This window comes from Cottoperca gobio, chromosome 10 (assembly GCF_900634415.1).
Source record: "Cottoperca gobio chromosome 10, fCotGob3.1, whole genome shotgun sequence".
In the NCBI taxonomy this organism is placed as follows: domain Eukaryota; kingdom Metazoa; phylum Chordata; class Actinopteri; order Perciformes; family Bovichtidae; genus Cottoperca; species Cottoperca gobio.
In genome coordinates this window covers 10,520,048-10,542,272 of record NC_041364.1, presented here as the reverse complement: position 1 = coordinate 10,542,272, position 22,225 = coordinate 10,520,048, and the positions used below count along the sequence as shown (strand labels likewise).

Sequence of the window (22,225 nt, the reverse complement as noted above, 5' to 3'; positions counted from 1 at the left end):
CAGCAAATTAATATGCACACAGGCACATGGTGGACCAGCACCCCCTCCACGTTCCCGACACGCATTCACACATACATTCCAAACAAAGACATATAGAAAGAGCAACAACGGCTGATTGGAAGTTGAGAAAGAGAAGGAGGAGAGAGAGAGAGAGAGAGAGAGAGAGAGAGAGAGAGAGAGAGAGAGAGAGAGAGAGCGAGAGAGAGAGAGAGAGAGAGAGAGAGAGAGAGAGAGAGAGAGAGAAGAGAGAGAGAGAGAGAGAGAGAGAGCGAGAGAGAGAGAGAGAGACGAGAGAGAGAGAGAGAGAGAGCGAAGAGAGAGAGAGAGAGAGAGAGAGAGAGAGAGAGAGAGAGAGAGAGAGAGAGAGAGAGAGAGAGAGAGAGAGAGAGAGAAGTAGAATGGGAGGGAGAGGCACTGAGGGGAGAACATGAGGGGGTGTTGAGGAGGAGGGGAGAGTCTGGGAGAAACAACTTAAGACAGTCAGAGCAGAAGACTACCAAGTAGACGGTGAGAGCCGACAGAGTGGGAACAAGAGAGAACAAACACTAGAAACATCCACCACCATCAAACAGGTACAGTAAACTATTTTAACCTTCTTTATCTCTATGCTGATGTGTGTGTTGACCAGATGCAAAACACTGGACTGATTTTTGGAATGATATTCTGAGAGATGTAGTCATCAGTTGCATTTCAAGGCAGCAAAGAAAGTGTTGGGTTTGAAGTGAAAACCCATCTGCACTTCAGCTCTGGGTTCCCACAAAACTCATCTGGCTTGGCGCCACGAGAAAATAGAAGTAATGATGGGTTCACCCCAATTGTTGTATTTCTTTCCTCCAGCACTCCGCATTTATTTATCTAAAGTTGTTTACAGGATGGAAACTAGAACACCGCAAAAGTTTGATTACACACGGAGCCATTTCCGAGCCATAAACTTTGGTAACGTAGCCTATTAGTAAACAAGCGAAATAAATTAGTTTTGAGTCTTTCAGTCGCAACAAACACAGTTCTTTAAAAAGGGGAACAAATTCTAGAATCTCATATACCTTATCTATTATCTTTAGTAACACTGTGGATCCTTGTTGCGTTGTTATTTTGTCTAGTATTGTAACCAAGTTCTTTATTTTTGTTTCTGTGTTTTGAAGCAGTTACTACTACTACAGTGACTTCAGCTTGATTTCCGTTCCTTTTTTATTAACCTTATTTACTCTTCAAATTCCTTTTCATAACTGGCCTCTAGGTTTAATCTTATTATACAAGGTCAATAGATAAGCAATGACCAATGTAGATGTATTTATTCTCTTTGACTGACTGGATAAACTGTTAATAGTGTTGCGGGTCTATTTTCTCTATTATTTTTGCAATAACCATTACTTTTAGAATTAATTCTTAATGTTTGTCATTTCTGTCCATAGAGATGAAGTCACTGTACAGGAACCTGGCCGTGCTTCTCCTTTATCTGAGTGCCTCGCCTCTCCTCCACTCCCACCTCTTTACTCACGCTGCCTCCACTTCCCCTCCCGCCACTCGTCCTCGGATCATATACATGACTGGCTTGGACTATGAAGATGAGGAGTACTTAAACAACCACAACCATTCTACTGAAGTGGTGCACTCCGTGAAGAATACCTTCCTTCACCAGGCACCCCAGCTCTGCCAATATGACCCCTGCTTGGAGAATCAGGAGCCCTGTGACCAGATTTCAGCAAAGACTGGGTGCCTCTGTCCTGGGGTCAGCGGGGCGGATGAGCCTCCTCATGCACCACGCATCCAAGTGCTGCTGCTAATCAGTAAAGGGGATAACATAGGGAAAATAGAGGTCCAATGGTGTGCTCCATCTTCTGTGGTGTCTGGGTACAGAGTGGTGATACAGGGAAGTGAAGCCCTGGAGTTTGGGAACGTTTCTCGACGAGGTTTGGTCGGATCTTTGGAAGTTGGGACTATGGTGTGTGTGGAGGCGGTGAACAGTGTAGGATACAGTACCCCCTCAGATTTCTCTTGTAAGCGGTATGACTCTCCTAAATCTTCTGACCATAAACTGTTGGCTGGGGTTATAGGTGGAGGGGTCGCCCTCCTTCTACTTCTGATCATAACAGCTGTGATCCTGTGGAAGCATCAAATGCGTAAAAAGGCAAAAAGAGACTCTGCTGATGGACTAGGTAACCCATCTTACAGCACAGAGGGGACTCTGTGATCCAGACAACACAGACAATCCATTCCAGTCACACCGAACAGGCCCCTGGAGCCCGGGAGCGCAGCAACGGTGTAACCATGAACCATGAACAATGGTTACACCGTGGTGTTGTGATGTGGTGTTATAATTGATTATAGAATTAAGAAGTTGTTTACACTCCTGTTTCAAGGAATATGTAAACATATTGGGAAAAAGAGGAATGAAACTAACAAGTTACTATTTTTTTAGTTTGTTGTTAGAACTACAGGTTTATTTGCTGGCAAATTAAACTTTGTAGGTTTATTGTAATGTTATTTTATCTTATCATGGCTGAAATTAATTGTAAATATAAGATACAGTAGATACTGACTTTTGTAATAAACTAAAACTTATTTTAATAAAAAACTGTGTAAAGGTCTTGGTTGTTTTTTTATTTAATATGAGAGGTGTTGAATAGGCCTAGATGTTGTAGTAAGGTGACAATTTAATGAAGAAGAACAGCTTTAAGCTTTAATGTATCTTGTGTTTCAGGTCTCTGAAACTTTACTGGAGGAACTCAACAGTAGTCGGTCCAAAATGCCCCATATATGTTGATTTGGGTGGAGATCTGTCGAATGTAAAGGCCATAGGACATGTTTTTCTCCATTTCAACACTTATCAAATCATTCATTGACCCATATACGCTGCATGGAACCATCTGCCTTTGTAATGTTTCTCCTCTCATTTATTCATATCCATCTGTATGCAGTGGTGGAAAATGTTTTAAGTTTAAGCACAGTGCATTTTCTTTACATTGGGTTACATTATACTTCTCCACTACATTTCAGAGGGAAATACTGTACTTTTCATTCCACTACATTTATTTGAGAGCTTAGAAAGTTATTTTTTCTTTTGCAGATTAAGATTTTAAATATAAAACAAATTTTGAATTTATAGACTATGTTGAATTTGCATCAATAATAATACGTTAGTAATATGATGTATCTAGAATAATACCACTCTGAAAGGGGCCATGCTTTTAAATTTTACTGATAATACTTTTAGTTCAATTTTGAATGCTGAAATATTTTTATATTGTGCTATATTCCTACTTTCATCTGAATCCTCCAACACGGTCTGTTTTTAAATTCAATTTTAAATTCAACTTTTATTTTGAAACTCTTCTAAAAAACACTTCTAGTGGGAATTTAATTGGCTAACGACTGGAGAATTTCAAGCTAAGTCCCGCCTTCCATCGCCGTCTAAGCCAATGATATGTCACTAAATATATCATGAGGAAGAACTAAGGTGCATTTCTTTTTAACTACGTATGAAATCTACATTCATATTCATACAAGCAGAATGGCGAGCTCAGGTGAGTCTTCTTTCACTTCTCTCACTGAGACAGATATCATTTAACTATCTGCGGCCTGTAACTTTAACGGCTTGAAACATCCCTATTGTTGGTGGAGAAACTGTAGTTGCTATAGTAGCTTTCGTTGCTAACGTTACGTATTCGGAATTCGTACCTAGTTTTAGGAAGTACATAAAATAAATAAAATAATAGGGAATTAAATTAAAGGGAAAACAAATAAATATTCACCGAAAAGGAGTGGGATGAAGGTTTAAATTATTATATCTGATGTTATCCCTTTTTATAAAGCATTTTCTAATTGGCAACCCTTGCAAAAGCATAGTACCAAATGCGTCATACACAATACTAATCATACCTCAGTTTAACATGTGTTTACCACCCTTTTATTTTACTTTATTTTTTAAACTACACAACTACACATTCTTAATTCCTTGTCGCAACCATTTGACAGATTCCATTCTTTATATTTGCCCTAACCTTGTTTTTGTTTTAAATAAACATGCCCAACAACAATCTGTTTGCATACAGTAACCTGCTACATCAAAGGAAGTATTGTGCCTGTACTCCTAATTTTAAGAAACGCACACAAGAAAACGTGCCAACATGATCATCACCCAAGTCAATTATTTCAGCCAGGATAATCATGACATGACATTTTCACATCGTCCCATGCCTAGTGTGTGGGTGCATACAGTGGGAAAAGGGAGGTTGGGGTCTATGATGGTTAGTAATAAAATCTTGTTTCAGGTGTTTTATAACTTGAAGCCTAACCTTTGTTTAAAAAAGTGGATGTTGCAATTTTATGGGAGTGTTCAATAAAGTGCTTATCTGCCTTTACAAAGCCTTTTTATGCATTTCCTGTCTCATTGCCAGTCACCAAGGATATCTCCTATGAGGATCTAAAAGCACTTCTGGGAGAGAGTCAGAATCTCCTTCTGGTTGATGTTCGAACTAAAAAGGAAGTGGACATAGGACGTATTCAAGGTTCTGTTCACATCCCAGGTGAGGTTAAAATGGAGGAAAAAAATAATATCAAGGTTAAAATACATATAGTATGTACTATTGTCTCATAGTGAACTCTCAGTGTGGCTGGATACACAAGTGTGTCATCATCTATTTAATCTTAAAACATTTTCTGCCTCCTTCCCTTTATTCAGTTGATACAGTAGAGGCTGCTCTTGCAATGGCGCCAGCAGAATTCGAGGCAAAGTACGGCGTAACCAAGCCACCATCAAACGCGCCAGACCTGGTGTTTCACTGCCAGATGGGCAAGCGAGGAGAAATTGCCACAGGCAAAGCCTACGAACTCGGATACGTGAAGTAAATAAGTTATTGGTTACTATACATTACACACACACATACACACACACACACTCACACACACACATAGCCCATCTTGCTTTTGTGACTCCCGTACACCTGACACCAGTTTTGTTTCCTCACAGTAACATTGCCTCTTTGAGCTTTGCTGTCCATGTGTTCTGTCTAAATTATATTTTCTTATTGTTCTAAAAGTTGTCCCTCTGTCTTCTGTTTCAGTGCACGTAATTATTCCGGAGGATACAAGGAGTGGTCTGAGAAAGAGGGAAAGTGATTTGGGTTGGGTTGATTGGGCTTCATATACATTTATACAAAAATCAATTGTGAAATAAAACTAAATCTTTTTATACTGTTTTCTTTTCATAGTCTACATCCTTTGTATTAAAAATGGACGAATAAAGTAAAATCAATTATGTTATCTACTACTCAGATGTTCATGTATTTGTTGGGATCATTTCAGAGAGCTAAATATCCAGGGATATTTAACCAGAAAGCACTTTCTACATGCTAAAAAGATGTACACAGTGGGTGGCATCAAATGTAGGTTCAAACAGACGGTATAAAGTAACAAAAAGTCAGCTGAGGAAGACTGAGATTTGGTTGAAATCATGTGAAAATGTGGTGCAGTTTAAAGACAATATAGTGTCTATATTAAGAAAAGCTAAACCTTTGTTATCCCTGTAAGCAGTTTCAGTTGTCTGAAACAGTAGTGAGAATGAAACACGGGCTAAGTACAGGTCAAGAACACAACATGATGAATAAGAATAAATATAAATTACAATACAATAAATAAAGTGAAGAAAAAGAAAACTAATAGAGGTACTATATAGATTATATACAGTATATAAAGAATAAGAATACCAATAGAACAAAAATATATACTGAGGTGCTGGCCCCTAGATATGTGTATCAGATCAATGGAATGAGCGTGTGTGTGTGTGTGTGTGTGTGTGTGTGTGTGTGTGTGTGTGTGTGTATGTATATATATATATATATATATATATATATATCCAATTATATATATATAATATAGTATAATATAATATATATCATTCACACATTTAACATAATTGCTAGCTGTAAAAAAGGCTGTATGAGAGTTTGTAAATGTGTATATTATTTTAAGGGGAAACAGACTACACGGGCGGGCCAGGCACGTGCGCAATCTAATTTTGAAAGCCCATTCAGCGCGCGGATTGCAGTTACATTTATTTCCCTGAAGATGCTCAGAGAAATACAGCAGGTAATGGTTTAAGTAAACGTGATTCTAGTTAGAAACACACCGTTTGTAAGTCTAACATTATTGATAAATTGACGGTTAACCTGTGCTCGTAATTATTCATAAACTTGAGCAATTCAATGGTTGAAGCTAGCTAGCATAGCATATATAGAGATAGCTAGCTAGCATAGCATATATAGAGATAGCTAGCTAGCATAGCATATAGAGATAGCTAGCTAAACCACTATTTGTTCTTAATTACCACTTCAGGTGTTGCGGTTTGTCCAGCTTTTGGGAAAGAGAAGACAACAAAGTGGTTTAAATGTTAAAGGAGGGCTTTTAGTGCTTGTGTGGACGGAAACAGGACCTTCTGTTCAAAGTCTAAACTGCGCTGGTAAGTTTAAACAAACAGCCAAGTTTTTTATATTGTTAGCTGCTTCATCAGGGTGAGCTAGTGTTCCCACTAGTGATATTCAAATGTCTAAAGTTGGATAAACATATTTTATTAGATAGCGATATGTGTCAAAACAATGATAATTTAATTCAGGAAAAAGCTTAATTTCCACTATACAATATAGTACCTGTAAAATATAGGTAAATAACTGTAGTGGGAAAAAAGGCATCAAAACGTTGATACAATGAGCTGCCTTATTTATAGGCACATTTATAATTGTATATAGACAGATTTTTATTAAACAAATACCTTTATTGAATGGTTAAAACCACATGCATTTCATACTTTCTTACAGTTGTGCATGTAACATTAGAGTCATTAGGACATTAAATACAGTAAATACCACAGAGGTGATGTTTAAATATAATAATAAACAGGCAGAGTAAGAAATATCTAAATACAGAAAAGAAGAAAAAGAGTAGTAGTAATACTAATTAAAATGAAATAAAAAAGTACTGATTTGATTGAAAGCTCCCCACCTAAACTCCCAGGTGTAAACAAGACCAGAGCTAATTTTCAGCTCAAATCCTTTGATAAGCATTATAAATTAAGTGATACATTTGAGATATTTCCAGTCAAAACTAGCCATGCTAACATGTATATTGACCATCCATATATAAATAAAATGGCATTTCAAGTTAAACATCTGAAAATACTGGTATATCAGACACTGAATTTCAGCGAAAACTGACAGAAAAGTGCAATCAGTCCAGCCTAAAAGATGAAACAGATCACCTCATTAATAAAGACATGATCAATTAGTGACTTTATGAGTATACACATTTATTTGGACTGATTTTAGCCTGGATTTGATTACTGGAGAAAAAAACTTGAATATTAGAAGAAAACTCAATCCTCTTTGTAAAAAGCATGACAAAGAAAGTGACTGTTGCCAGCAGCTGTTAGGACTTATAGGACAAATAGCACATACAGCAAGTGTTGTAACAGGGTTTTTATTTGTGGTACAGTTGCAGCTGCTGGTCCGTGGTGCATAGGGATTAACATGAAAGCACTCCAACCTGGTATGTATACACACACCTAACATATACACACATCTTCGTCTTTTGTGCACCACATCACTTCCTTTTACTACGTTAATCCTCACAGATCTGAAGGAGTGCATGTTTCCCTGTGCGTGTCCTTGTCTTCCGCCTGACCCTGAGGAGCTGTGTGCCTTCACTGACCTGTATGGGTCCCTCAGATTACTCCTGACTTTTCAGGTGCAAACTACCGTTTTCCTTTTCTATAATTAGTGATATTGGAGGGTGAGCAATGTCTTTTATAAGTATAGTAACTTCTTTATATGAAGTTAAGAGATATCTGGGTGAAATCACTTTAATGATCTTAGTAATTGGTCCAAACTTATTAAAAAAATGCTACACTTTTAATTTAATATATAATATCTGTCTATACTTTGCACTGTACAGATGAAAGATGCGAGTCCAGAGTGGTGTGCTCGTATAGAAACGTTCCTACACACGTACAGTTTGGCTAACGCAAAGGTAGGATCTGTATCCACTGTATTGTTTTAAAATAGGTAACAAGAATTTCACTTCACTTCTTTTTCCCAGATTAAAATCCACTTCAAATTCAAATTCAGTCAGCAGACCTTCCAGCGAGACTTTAGGTATGACTGCCAACTATGTAGACAAAGCATAAGCCTTCTTTTCTGAGTTACAACATGATAACAAACATAAAGGCCCCTCTGCCCAGTTTTTAAGAAGAGCTAACGTTGTGTTTATATTCTTGCAGTGTGAAGATCAAGAATAAAGCGGGGGGAAACCAACGGTCACTGATCTTGGATGTTACCTGTAGAACACAGTCAGAAATGCTGTTTTTAATATTATTTCATCTGTAGTTGTTTGTGTGGATCAATGTTGTCTTACTATTAGGAGAAAAACAATAGAACCCAATAGCTTGCGATGTGCAACAAAAATATAATATTTCTAATTATTATTATAAGCTTAATCTATTACTTTAACACAAGCATGTTGAAGAATACCGGGGCATATACAAGTATGTTCACTGTTGTTTATAGAAAGTGATTCTCTCTCCTTGGTTTAAAGGCCTCCAGAGTGTGTGAAGAAAGGCTGCTGGTGTCAGGGAGGACACCCGGTCCTTGGAGACCGATTGCCACTCAGTATCCCACCTGCAGCCATGGACCAGGGCCTGTTTGGGGAGCTCAGCATCCAGGCTGTCACACTCCTGAGCCCCTGTGTACTGCAGTACCCCAATCTGCCAACACAACTCACTCACATACAAATATCCTTTGCTGTTTTTTTTATCTGTCTGTTTGTGGTTTTCATAGAATCCCTAAACGCGGCCAAGTTATGGAGCGTGTCTGTTGTGGTGGCCGCACGATTCCGTTTCTGCGTTTAGCAGATGACGTGGCTTTATCACACCACAGATTCCAGAGTGCACTGAGACAGTTTGTCATGTGAAAGCAGGGAGGAGGCTCATGGTACTCTGCTGGAAAACAGTAGATTGCTCCCTTCGGATTGGGAGGGAATAACTAGTCAATGTAAAGGAGTTCAAGTAACTCGGGTTCCTCACAAGTGAGAGTATGGGTCGGGTTGTGTTGAACAGAACTACATTTGTAAGATGTGTTGTCCAACCACGTTTGAAATCAAATGTGTTTATAGTATATACACAGGAACTCAAAGTCAAAGCCGGCCTTCATAAAGAATATTTTTTAAATATGGTGATACGGGTGCACATTTGTAAAGAATAGCCAGAAACTGCAGAAATAGCTGTTTAACAAATTAAAAATGGAAGTTCAAACCCAGCTTGCTTTCTTACCTCCGTGTCAGAAAGTTACAGACATCGTCACACACAGCCCCCCTCCCCCCGGTCGAGCTACGTTCCAATCCTCACATAAGATCATAATCTTTGTGTAACGACCTAAACAATGAAATCAGGCATCTGGCGGAAACTCTAATACAGCTGCTGCCCTTTTGTGATGATTCAGTTTAGCTGGCTGAGGCATCTTATTTGGATTAGTCTTCCTTGACTTGACATGTGTCCAGGTGTTGGTATACGGACCCAGTAATGTTCCAGTCACAGGCCCCTCCACCTTCTTCCAGAACCTCCCTGCTCATCTGGACTGTCAGGAAGTGGGTCTGCACGGTCTTCACTGCTCCTCCTTTAAAGGTAGACAGCAACCGCTGATGGGACACAAACTGATGGCCAGGATACACTTTAGGTCATTTGCTAGAGGAAAGGTAAAATCCGGTTTTACTGTCCAGGACAGTTAATCCTGTCTTCAAAAGGGATTTTCTGAAACACTTGATGAGGCCTGGGTTGAATAAGACTAATGTCAACCAAATGTGTTAGAGAATGATCATACAGCCCTGGCCTGAAGCAACCTATAAAAACGTTAATAGATCACATAAGGCCCATGATTTGAATCGGATAAATGAAACCAGACAGAACAATGGAACGTTGAAAGAATAACACACAGAGTAACACAGTAACAACAAAGCCTTAAAGTAACAGCACTTGGAGAGAAAAGGCTCGAACACTGCGGAAATCTGGGTTTCAGCAGTGAAATCATTGTAACTACATTTTGTAAAAATCTGTCTCCTGTGAATTACGTCCACATGCAACCGATCTGCACTAGCGGTTTACTTTAATTGTGAAGCAAGAAGTAGTTGTGCTTTCAAATAGCAAAAACATTCTCATAGCAGAGATTTGGGGCGCAGAAAGGGTTCACAATGAGTTGGACTCTGCACGCTCAGGTTTCCGTCCTGTCTTATACGAGAAATCAGTATTTACCAGTGATTGGTAGAGTAAACAAAAACGGTACTCGAAGTACAAGTGTTGCAATTTTAGAATTATGTTGACTCAAGTAGAAGCAAAAGTAATCCTAACAAGAAATACTTAAAGATTAAAAAACTACTCAAGTAGCGAGTAACTTCATTAGATGCAATTTATTACATCAATGTATGCTTATTAAGTTCAAACAGGTAATAACAAATGTGAAGTGCATGTTAATTGTCATTAAAGTTTCATATCCAGAACCAGACAAATGACAAAATACGTGTTAAGCACTTTTTAAATCTCTTAAAACTGAACAACAAGAAAAGAAACTTCACTCATTGAATCCTCAAAGGAGGGGCTTTCTGCATCGTGTGTGTCGTGGGCTCTTTTATCTCTCGCTGTTGGACTATTGTTGTTGTGCATGTGAGCTCCGCTGATTATATATTTATTTATTATTATTTATAGCTAAATGTATCAGTAAGTGTCTAACCCAATACTCTAACGGCGTAAATGTAATGTGTTGCTACACACCACTGGTGTTTACATTTGTCATATTGACCGTGATGTTCTGACAACATCTAATCTTACATAAATCTTGGTATATTTTTTAAATAATAAAACAGTTCAATATTTGCAGGTGTGAATGTTAGTGTTTTGTCATATACGGGTGACGTTTGTTTTTTAAATGCATTTTCGACTGCAAAGTACTGGCACATGAACTAAATATTTCTTCTTATTGTTATTATTGAATTGGTCTCTCTTGACAAGCAGGTGGTTGGTCTTCAATGAAATAGTCAAATGAATCCTCGTGTGATGACAGACAGCCTTCCTGAATGTTTCATTTAGGCCTCAATTTAGTCAAAGAGCAATTTGAGATTTTCTTTCTGGTAATCAGTTAAATTAAACGAAGATTTGACTTGAGTCTACGATTATTGTAGACCATGTGTGTGAGAGCTGAATTGAGTTGTTCTGGTTTACAGTAAAGAGGCACTTTTTCTGGAACTAAGCTTAATCATCACTAAATGAGCTCTATCGCCTCACAATCTTCTGGTTTTTGAGAAACTCTTGCATAATAAGTATTTCTTGATTACACAGTGAATCACAACCACGAGCAAAACCACAGGCCTGCGTAAATCACAAGTAGCTTATTCATTCACAACACAGGATATAAACAAAAACAGGCCCCATAATGCAGTCTGCTCTGGACTTTGGTTGATAGAGAGAAGATCCTTTGTTACAATCATTACATTTTGGTTTACTCTGGCCTGAAAAGTGACGCATTTTGAAGTATTAACACAGAACTGTTACACCCAAGGAAAGATTCTGTTAACTCGTTGAACTTAAGTGAACTCAAGTTTTAAAATCAGAGCTGTAAAAACCAATGTTGTAACAATTACTTGCCCAACCGGAAAGGTGCGTCTTTTATTACAATCTTACGTACATGTTGTTATTGTTACAATCCATCGCTGTACCAGTGTGGACTTGCAGTGTTAACTGTTTAAAGTGAATATTGTCACTAACAATCATGTTTTCCAATCATTTCCTTCTCGTTTGTACAAAAAGTTTAATGATTAACCTCTGCAGATCTTGTGCACAGCGGGGGCACTGTGTACACAGTAGAGCAAGAAAACTGTGAGGATCCAGAGCAAGAATCAAGTCCTGCCCCAATACGGCAAAGTCTCCTGCTTTACATCTTCCTGCAGCACAGTGACCCCTTCACCTACCAGCTCTCTGATATGATGGGTGAGAGAGCTGCATGTATAATCACAAAACACGGTGTTAAAGTTGCTCTTTCTTACATCCTTTTTTCTGTTGTCTGTGATCCTCCCACAGCCACAGAGGTGCTGATAGAGCGCCACCTGGAGGATATTCTGAACAACAACAAGCAGGCAGTCACAAAAGCCGTTCAGACTGAGCTCAAGAACACACTGAAAGCCCAAAACCAAAGAAAAAAGGCAAGTCTGACACAGTAACTGCCAGAGAGGAATATATTTCTTTAATCACGTATGGTTGGATTTTATATTATATTTTATATAATAGTGTGTAGTGCTTCAGCAATTATTTGACTGATCGATCGACTGTTGTTAAAAATGAATTAAGAACAGTTTTGATAATAAGTTTATTGATTATTAATGTCTTTGGGTTTTGCATTGCTTGTTCTGGGAGATGACATTTTCTGACATTTCATAGATTTAACCAATAATCAATTAATTGGTAGGAGAATCAATACATTTATTTAAAATGAATCATTGATTTGGGCCCTAACAGTTTATGTTTGGGTGTTAAGAACCAACAGAAGATGCGTTCAGCTGCTGAGGTGATTCTCGGTTCGTCCCTCAGTATTGTGAGCTCCAGCAGTAACATGGACTTCAGAAACGCCTGTCTGCACAGCATGAAGGTGTGAAACAAATAATTAAAACAATGTATGTGCATATATTTATAGTTCTCATACTTCCATCTGTATGTGTTTGTCAGATGAGCGACACTTACGACCTCTCTGCCTCCCTCCGTGAATCACTGAGGAGGGTGACATCTTGGAAATTCACTCCAAAGAACATTTGCTACTCAGCTCAGGTGAGTTGGACGTTAACTGATAACAACCAGCTACTGTAGACGCACTTCAGCGCTTTCAGTCATGTGATTTTAATCCACAATCTGACACTACATTACTTCCACAGGTGGAAGAATATCCTGAGAGTGATGAGCCCACCAGAACTGAAATCTGAACATGTCTGCATGTTGTAAATGTGGTGTTGATGGACATAGCTATTTAACCTTTAATTTGAAAAAAGAAATGCTTTGTTCTTATCATAGTTTGTGTGTAACATCAAATGTTCTTTTTTAAGGTTTACATTGAACTGAATTTCTGATTTGAGATAATCCTTTGTTTGTTTTTTTTGTTGATTATGTACCCTAAAATAAATAATATGTAACAATAACCAGTGGTGCAATGTTACTATGTACATTTACACAAGTTCTGCCACTTTCCACTTCTACTCAGCTACATTTCAAAAGAGAAATATAGTACTTTTCACTTCACTACAATGATTTAATAACTTCTCAAATATGAGGATTTGCATTGAATTGTTTTAATTATTTGAACTGACTTAATTTATCTAAATGTTTCTGCATTGAGTACTTTTACTTGTTATACTTTAAGTGCATTTATCTAATCATACTTACATAGTTTTATATTTTCTATGCAGGTATTTTACTTAGCATAATATGTTTACAGTGTGGTATTAGTACTTTTACTTAAGTAAAGGATCTGAATACTTTCTAATAACATGAACATCTATACTTCAAAGGCAGGTTGCATCATATAGTACTGAAGTTCAAGCTATTGTTTGTGTTTGTAAAACAAGTTAAGCTAGGAAAACAAGACTGGTGAAACAAAAGTCCTGAGGGTTCAAACTAAATAAACGCTCTCATAGTGACCACTAGGTGGAGGTAAAGGCTTTTATTTTTCTGGCACTGCTGACTTCCGTTTATTATTGTGATGGGATGTGACGTAAGTTCCGGCCGCCAACACCAGCAGCATTTTTTCGCGGTAAAATGAAATGAATATCTGATGTGTTGTTCTGTCATCTAACGCGAAGGTAGTTTCTGTAACTAGTATTTAGAAATCAAAATATTAGAGAATTATCTCGTCAGCGTTGCTATGAAATGAGAGCAAAGCTACGTTAGCTACCAAGGTATCATCAAAACATTGGACGTGTTATCCCCTCCATTACTACACAATACAGAAACTATACAGCATAAAACAATGGCACTAGTAACCGGAGAAAGTCTCAAATCAGAGCTGGATATGTTCAACATAGACTGCCAAGATGACTCCGTCCTCGACAAGAGTAAGTAGCTCATTGGTGTCCTTTTCTACAAAAGTAGCTAAGAATACCAGCATTGTGTAACGTTATATTTGATATATGATATACAGTATATACCGTGTCTGTTTGCAGTAGTGTTTTTTAACTAAGTACATTAACTCAAATACTGTAATTAAGTACAATTTTACTTGTACTTAACTGGATTTTTTAATGCTACCTTTATACTTCACTACATTTTGGAAGCCAATATTGCACTTTCTAATCTATTACATTTATTTGACAGCTTTCGTTACTTCTTATTGTGAAATGGGCTTTTTATGTTATTTTGTCTCGCTCATTTGTTTCTGTCAATGTCTAACATCAACCTTGACGTGACTGCAGCTGCAGCATTTATGTTACTTAGTGTGTCTGATAAAGGAATAAATGTAAGCAAAACTAAAATGTTAATGTTAATTATTAAAATGTACACAATTATCTGTAATCATTATTCAGATGTTTGCTTTAAATGTGCTCAATTCAGAGTGAGTACTGTTACACATTAATCTGCTTTAGTTATCCCCCACCACCAATCATTTTCAGTTGTCTACTGTTTTTGCAGTCATCGTATTGTTACATCATTTACCTGCTCTCCTTCCTATCCCTCATGTCCTCTGTCCCTCAGTGGTGGAGCAGTGTATGTGTAACAGGATACAGGTAGATCAGATGGTGCTGGAGTGGGTGGCCTACAGCGCCACAAATAATGGACTACATCTCACCACGGACACCCTGGAGCATTTTGAACATGAGGTAACATGTTGTTGTTGCTTACTTTGAACACAGCCCTCTTGTTTGTCGATGCGCTGCCCTAACGGTCAAACGGTGACCGATTTGGTCATTTCTTTGCAGGTGTTGAACAAGAAGAATAAATCCAAACAAAGCTTCAGAAAAGAAGAAACTCTTAACAGAACCAGAGACATCCACTCTCTACAGGACTTGTATCCTTCACAGTGAGCTCAGAACAAATCAACACACCTTAGATCTTTAACCTTTTTAAAATGTATCTTGTCTGCCATGAGTGTACGGTAATGCCAGTGTAAGTCATTAAAGTTTTATATATAAGCACATTTAAAGCACATTTTAAAACACAAAGTGTTTCTCAGACACACGAGAAATATAAATGATTTAGTAGGTAATAATAGATTACTGTATAAAACACAAAGCAATGAGAGAGCAAACGATAACAAACAAAAGCATACAGCGTGAGATTTATGAAAAGCTTTGCCTACGAAGATGAGTTTTTAGAAGCCGCTTGTGTTGCAGTCCTTGACAATATTTGTTCAGAATCAAAGCTGAGGAAGAGGAGGAGAATCTACTGGACTCTTACTCTACTCCGGCTAAGGTAAGCTGTCCCTTTTAACCTCAGACACTTTTTTTCACAAAGTAAATGAAGTAGTTGCTCGACCCTCGCTCTGTGTGCTGTTGAAGGAAACTGGGTTATTTACATAATCAATGCATAACTTAGATGTGTTTATTTCAACCATATTTGGATATGAAGCAGAGATGATCAGAGAGTAAATATGAAACAAAATGAATAAAAGTCATCTTGACCTGTGGATACCAGAGCGTATGAGTAACTTGGATCGTTAGTGGAGAAACTTCAGAGAGAATCTCTGTACGATCGGGTGTGTGGGGGAAATTCCTGTTATAATCATATTTTTGCAAACATGAATAGATGTGTCCACCATGAGGGAGGTTGAGGCCTCCTTCTTGCTGTGTGATGATGATGATGCAACTTTCATATCAAAGAGGTGTGTGTGTGTGTGTGTGTGTGTGTGTGTGTGTGTGTGTGTGTGTGTGTGTTAGGGCTCTCAGAAGCGAGCGCTGACCACTCCTGAACACCCTCATTCAAAAAGAAGTACAGCTCTGCTGACCAGTCCGGGCCTGCTGCTGTCTCCTGCCAGCTTTTCTCCCAGGTACTCGACAACAACACAAACACAACACAACACAACACAACACAACAAGGCGCTTAAAGTTTGTCCACTGTTAACAAACGACATACTAAAAATCCCTTTTATCAGATGAACCAAGTGGACAACCTCTGCTTGTGTGGTGATGTGATGTTTCCAAGTGTCATTGTTCTTTATTATTACAGCAGTCTCCTCTATTCTTATTGTTATTGACATTTTATTTTGTTCTTTCTATTATAATAAAAGTAAACTTTATACATCATTTCTTTTAAACAAGTGACATATGTAATAGTAGTGGTAAGAAGCCCAAAGATGCAGAAACCTTTTGTTTAAATGCATCTTTATATGCAATTGATTTTCTTTCGTACTCTTGGGGCCATGACGACAACAGAAAACAAACATTTGTTAAGATGGACAATTGTTTTGCGCTGTGACCCGACTCTTCCCTTCTCTCTTTGGAAGTTCAACACCCTCACACAAGTACAGCCAGCGAGGAGCGAAAGGGGAGGTGGTGGTTTCATTCGGGGCCGTGCAGGGCACCCGCTGGGCAGGCAGGAAGGATTTAGGCGCCGACGTCCAGCTGGAGCTCCTGGAAGGGCCTGAAGACTCGCTCCGCAGCAGCTACAAGTACATGTTTCAGAGGCTGCGCGATGTTCGAAATGGTGAAAGACAAAACATAAAGAACCTGCAAATTCATAAAACTTGTATGAGAGTTTAAATAAAGGACTCTTCCCTCCAAACAACACTTACTTTCTTACATTTCTCTTAAAGAATAAACGATGTACACCCTGCTCGGATACATATACAAACGTGATTACACATCGTTTGAAGTTAAAGATCTTTGTTTCTATTTTCCCCAGTGCTGACGGAGAAGATAGAGGAGCTCGGCGACGGCCTCAGGTCTCACTTCAACATCGACGAGTTCTCCCCCGTCTCTCTGCCCGCTCAGGTACAGAGGTGTTGCTGCTCTAAAGTCATAGAAGCCTTAAACCTATCATTAAGTATTGCCTGATAATATCTCTCCACCTGTAGGACAGTATAACAGTGTTGGGTCAGGTTTGCTGTGACAGTAACGGCAAATTGAACGCACAGTCGGTTCTGTTGGAGGCGGGACCGGAGCAAGGCGGTCAGCAAGTGCCTGTCGATCTATCAGAGCTTAAAGACTACTCCCTGTTTCCTGGTCAGGTGAGCAGCTGGAAACTTGTAGTCTTGGCAGATCGAGCTACAGATCGGTCTGCTTTGAAAGTCTTTTTAACTGTATTAAGAAATGTTTCATGAATCATGTATTCTGTAGAGCTGTACCGAATCGTTTGAAGCCGGTTTGCTCTCCCGAACGCACCTTTATGTACCATGGCGGTCTAGCAGCAATCTAACAGAACCATAATTACATCTATACAACCATAACAACAACAATCTAAATATCTTTTTATAGGAAAACCTCAATAAAAGCTTTGACTGTGCAGAAATGACGCTCTGTGCAGCCCTATTATTCTGCCCTTTGTAAGTGACTAGACTAGAGTGCATTGTGATTGCTGTGTTAGTGAACACGCACAGAACGGTGGCCTCTCCTTTACCTGTGCACCGAGGTGTGTGTGCTGCAGGTTACACGGCCACCAAGAGTAACAGAGCATGCCAAGGACCTGGGCAGGAGACTCCCCCAGCGTCTGACCGAGAACTCTGACAACCAATCGGCAGTTTCCACATAAGAATAAATAACCGCCTGCCTGCAGTGTTTGAAGCTCTGCTCTCTTTCCTCAGGTGGTAGTGATGGAGGGGATGAACACAACGGGGAGAAAACTGATGGCTTCCAAACTCTATGAGGTCAGCGACAAGTAACATTTTGTATTTGTTCTGACACATAAAGATAATGTCTTAACAAAGCAACATTTAAATGCAAATGATTTCATTCAGAGTTTCTTAACTGCCTGTTTGTTTATCTTCTGTTAATAGTCCTTGTCTTTTTTTTAGGGGGTCCCTCTTCCTTTCTACACTTCTGAGGTGAAAATGGAGACGGATGAAGGTTAGTGACATCTGTACCTTTTTCTGTAAATCTAGTGATTTAATGTTCATCATTAAAACCTTCAACAACAATATCAGGAGTGACTCTGTCAAAGTTAGCTGTTGTGATTTGTCTCTTTCATGTAAGTTATTGCAGAGCCCTTGAATGTACTGGTGGCATGCGGACCGTACACTCCCTCTGACAGCCTGACCTTTGACCCTCTGCTGGACCTAATCAATGTCATTGTCAGGGATCGTCCTGATGTCTGCCTGCTGGTAAAGTCTCTTTCCTTCTTTTCATTTTCTTTTTTTGCTGTATCATAGTCGGCATTATCTTTTCTTCTTCATGTATTGAGTTTTCTAATTCTTTCTTTTTGTTCTCCAGCTGGGCCCGTTCGTGGATTCCAAACACGAACAAATTGAGGTAACGTCTATCACCGGACGGTTTGCGTCTTCGTCACGGAAACCCTCTGCTACTAGATCAAATGTTTTGCATTTTAAAACAACGTGAATTCCATTTGTTGAGCATATTCTTTTCTTGTGTCCAGCTCTTCTCGTTGATTTGATCATGAATGTTATGTGAACATCTTTCTCTCCACCTCTCTGTGAAACAGAAAGCTCAGGTGACCGAGATGTTTGAGGCCATTTTCTCAAGATGTATCGAAAGCATTGTGGACGGGACCAAAAGGTTTGTCTCGTATCTCCCCTAACTCTGTAGCTGGTTAAAGAGCGGCATTTTGCTTCATTTAAAACAGTTCTGTTTTCAAGGTTAAGATTATGTTTGAATTTGAATAAAGTCCTTTTTTATAAACGCTTCATGTAAAAACTAATAAAAAGGAAAGTTATTTTCTTGTGTTTCCTCGTCATTCATAGCTCCATAATTCTTCTGTTGCTTTTGAAATGAGCAGTTATCAAATAATCTTGATGAAAACATACAATCAAAGCAATATAGATTGATTGCTATGGGTACAAATTAATTTATTTTTGGCTATTCCATTTATTGTAACCATTTAGATGTGATTATAAAGGCTTCGAGAGTCTGGAAATATTTGGTACCTTGAATTTTACTATTAAAAAGCTGACTCATGGTAGTGAGCGGAACACGTTACCAATAATGACGGCTAATGTTTTCTCTTATTCAGTGTCGGCTGCCGCCTGGTGTTTGTGCCCTCCCAAAGAGACATCCACCATCATTTCATCTACCCACAGCCTCCCTTCACCCTGCCCAACCTCAGCAAGGACGAAGCCCAGGTCAGACACACAAACACCTCACTGTGGGATTGAAAAAGTAATCTACATAAATGTTTATCTCCAGGGAATTAAATTAGCACCTGCCAAAGTCAGGGTACATTTAGGCTGTGGCAGGTAAACATTTCAGGTGCCACCTGCCACCATGGCATATACTGTAGGTTTTCATTATATAAAGAAATACATATTTTAAAAAGGCAATTCCTAAAAATAAAAATAGGTTATTGTTTCATAATATGTCATATTTCTGCTGCCTGGTGCCACTGACTCAGTGTTTACAATCATTGTAATAATATAAATATATAAACTTTAAACTTTAGCAACCTCCATGGTTCCCATGGTCATGGAAAACCTGGAAAACTCATGGAATTTCCCAGGCCTGGAAAAGTCATGAAATTAGTGAAATCCTTGAAAGTTTTGGAAAAGTAATTGAATTAATTGTTACATTCATCTTCTGTGGATAACCTTCCACGTAATGTAATAACGCCAAAATGATCTTCTGTCAGTGAGAAGTTCAGCTACTGTACAGTTCTGTTTGTGTACGTACAGGTTGTGAATCATAATTTATATTATGGGTCCTTTTGAAAGTCATTGAAAAGTTTTAGAAATGTTGTCCATTAGAAATGTTATCAACAAGATTCAAGCAGAGGAGCTAAGAAAAGTGTCAGTTTAATGAATGCCTTCGTCTTATATAGTATTTCTCTCTGTACTCGGCAGCGTGTCACCTTGGTGCCCGACCCCTGCACCCTGCTGATTGACGGTGTCACCTTTGGCCTGACGTCCACTGACATCCTGTTCCACATGGGCGCAGAGGAGATCAGCTGGTGAGGAAGATTTCTAATTTTCACACAAATGGAGCTCAGTCAGATGAATGAATGAATTTGAGAGGAAAATGTGTTAATAACTGAATGTTTAGTGGGAGTCTTAACATTTGTTACATTAGTCACATGAACAGACCTCCTTTCAGCCTCAGTCCTCAAATTACTCAAATACCAGAAGCTGAAAGTTGAATAATATTTTATAAATTTCATTAAATGGCATGACTGTACAGTCTTATATTGAGATTGAATATGTTTTGTGTTGCAGCGGCACTGGAACGGACAGGTTTTCACGCATACTGAAACACATGCTGACCCAGAGGAGGTAGGACGCCTAAAAGAGTTCACTTGTTCTCTGAATTTTGAAGATGCTCCAACATTAATGGTTTGGTTTTCACCTCCAGTTACTACCCGCTGTACCCGCCTGTGGAGGAGGTGAACATGGATTATGAGAAGTTCCAGATCTTCGGTCAGATGCCGCTGACCCCCGACGTCCTCATTATTCCCTCCGAGCTGCGCTACTTTGTCAAGGTACAAACCTGTTTCTGTTCAGTTTCATAATACAGAAAAACAACATTTTTAAGGAACTTAATCTAATTTAGCAATGAGTCCAAAAACTTTTGTTAAGATGAAACAATGTACTGCCTTTATTCCAATAGGAATTGTTGATTTAAAAATGTAAGACGGGTGTTTTTCTTTTTTGATTACTTTACACATGTCTTTTTATTAAATTTCCTCTCCCCCTGTCGTCAGGATGTGGTCGGATGTGTATGTGTCAATCCTGGACGGCTGACCAAAGGCCAGGTGGGCGGGACCTACGGCAGGCTGATCATTCAGCGCAGCGCTACATCGGACGACGGGAGGAGAGCGAGCCCCTGTTTGGCTGCTCAGGTGGTGAAAATCTAAAAAGGGGAAGAAAAAAAAAAACTCTGAATGCTCGTTGTCGCCACAAATGAGCTGACTTACTTTGAACGCTGTGCTCTGCAGGCACGCTGGTGTAAAAAAACAATTTACTGAGCTCCTATGACAAACATGTCTGGTTGGCGGTGCCGTGACTGATGGAGTATCAGACACGGCAATAACGATCTCTTTTCAATAAATGAGTGTCACTCTTTGTACTGTTTTGTAGTATTCTCTTACAACTTCTAGTGGTGCCGTTATGTATCGTGTATGTATGTTTCCACAGCTGTGAGTGGAGGAGAGAGAAAACATCAGATCATCAGAAAACAAATCCATCCATAAGTTATCTTTAATATAATACTCTGATGTAACACTAAATTCTGAGGTGGGGTTTTGTCCTTTTATTCCCAAGTTTCGGCAGTTGAGACGAAGACATTTATCCATAAAAGTGGTCGAACTCATCAGAGTCACTTGGGTGATCCGACTTTGTTGATTTGTCCGGCTCCACTCGAAAAATCTCCACGTTCTCACAAATTGCTGGAAAATAAATCAAACGGATCAACATCTTCAAAAACGATACATTCAATCCATCTGTTAATTATAAAGGTTGACATTACTGTACCTTTGGGTTTCACGTCGGCTTTCAGGTCCTTTTCTCTGAAAATATGTTTTTTATTTAATAAAAAAGTGAGATGCTTATTTCAAGGTGTATTTCTTGCCATCAGAGAAGTAAAATCAGAACTCACTCTCTTTTCTGTGATTGTTCTTGAGGTGCAAGTAGATGTTCAACATCATCACTGAACGAGTCATCGTCGGAGCATCTTGTTTTACTCCCTTCCTCTTCCTCATCATCGTCTTGACTTTCCTCCTCTGGAATAATGTGCATCTTTTGAGATCTGAAAACAGATTAGATCAATTCCAGGTGCTGTCATTTGTGATAAGATCATTTAATTATTCAACACTTGTGCATCCCTTTAAAAAATAAAACAAAATGCTCCCATGCTTCCATAAAATGATGTATATTAATATTATTTTCAACAGACGTTTAACCCTTTAAATGCCTGTTTGTTTACATAATGCCACTGCTGTTGCCTAAATGTTATTATTTTCTGTATGTCAATTATAAGCAACTACTTTGATTTTCAAGCACATAATACAATGCCCCTGATGGAAACCAGGAAACAGCGCGAGACGTGAGAAAATGGCTCGTTC

At 38.8% G+C, this 22,225-nt stretch overlaps 4 protein-coding genes across 7 annotated transcripts; all 4 read left to right on the top strand.

The window, feature by feature from the left end:
• Nucleotides 1-420: 420 nt before the first annotated feature.
• Nucleotides 421-2,587, top strand: LOC115014714 (LRRN4 C-terminal-like protein). The gene is made up of 2 exons (XM_029441758.1): nt 421-572; nt 1,413-2,587. Exon 2 carries the CDS (start codon nt 1,415-1,417, stop codon nt 2,189-2,191), a length of 777 nt encoding a protein of 258 aa, XP_029297618.1. The 5' UTR covers nt 421-572; nt 1,413-1,414; the 3' UTR covers nt 2,192-2,587.
• Nucleotides 2,588-3,406: 819 nt separating this feature from the next.
• Nucleotides 3,407-5,269, top strand: tstd1 (thiosulfate sulfurtransferase like domain containing 1). The gene is made up of 4 exons (XM_029441779.1): nt 3,407-3,524; nt 4,398-4,526; nt 4,682-4,844; nt 5,064-5,269. Exons 1-4 carry the CDS (start codon nt 3,512-3,514, stop codon nt 5,116-5,118), a joined length of 360 nt encoding a protein of 119 aa, XP_029297639.1. The 5' UTR covers nt 3,407-3,511; the 3' UTR covers nt 5,119-5,269.
• A 713-nt stretch (nt 5,270-5,982) lies between these two features.
• top6bl (TOP6B like initiator of meiotic double strand breaks) lies at nt 5,983-13,209 on the top strand. Of its 4 annotated transcripts, none has more exons than XM_029441977.1 (14): nt 5,983-6,087; nt 6,334-6,457; nt 7,486-7,539; nt 7,625-7,737; nt 7,945-8,019; nt 8,089-8,144; nt 8,270-8,305; nt 8,584-8,779; nt 9,544-9,667; nt 11,861-12,019; nt 12,110-12,231; nt 12,564-12,674; nt 12,752-12,850; nt 12,955-13,209. In XM_029441977.1, exons 1-14 carry the CDS (start codon nt 6,067-6,069, stop codon nt 13,000-13,002), a joined length of 1,338 nt encoding a protein of 445 aa, XP_029297837.1. In that variant the 5' UTR covers nt 5,983-6,066; the 3' UTR covers nt 13,003-13,209. The 4 variants fall into 4 exon arrangements, with proteins under 4 accessions (XP_029297837.1, XP_029297836.1, XP_029297835.1 ...); XM_029441976.1 differs by having other exon boundaries at nt 8,270-8,338; nt 12,573-12,674; XM_029441975.1 differs by having other exon boundaries at nt 8,270-8,338.
• Nucleotides 13,210-13,792: 583 nt separating this feature from the next.
• Nucleotides 13,793-21,074, top strand: pola2 (polymerase (DNA directed), alpha 2). The gene is made up of 18 exons (XM_029441974.1): nt 13,793-14,127; nt 14,765-14,889; nt 14,989-15,077; nt 15,424-15,481; nt 15,946-16,055; nt 16,512-16,711; nt 16,910-16,998; nt 17,082-17,234; nt 17,808-17,870; nt 18,018-18,069; nt 18,196-18,323; nt 18,433-18,471; nt 18,662-18,735; nt 19,190-19,298; nt 20,013-20,119; nt 20,382-20,438; nt 20,518-20,644; nt 20,867-21,074. Exons 1-18 carry the CDS (start codon nt 14,043-14,045, stop codon nt 21,017-21,019), a joined length of 1,818 nt encoding a protein of 605 aa, XP_029297834.1. The 5' UTR covers nt 13,793-14,042; the 3' UTR covers nt 21,020-21,074.
• The last annotated feature ends 1,151 nt before the right edge of the window (nt 21,075-22,225 follow it).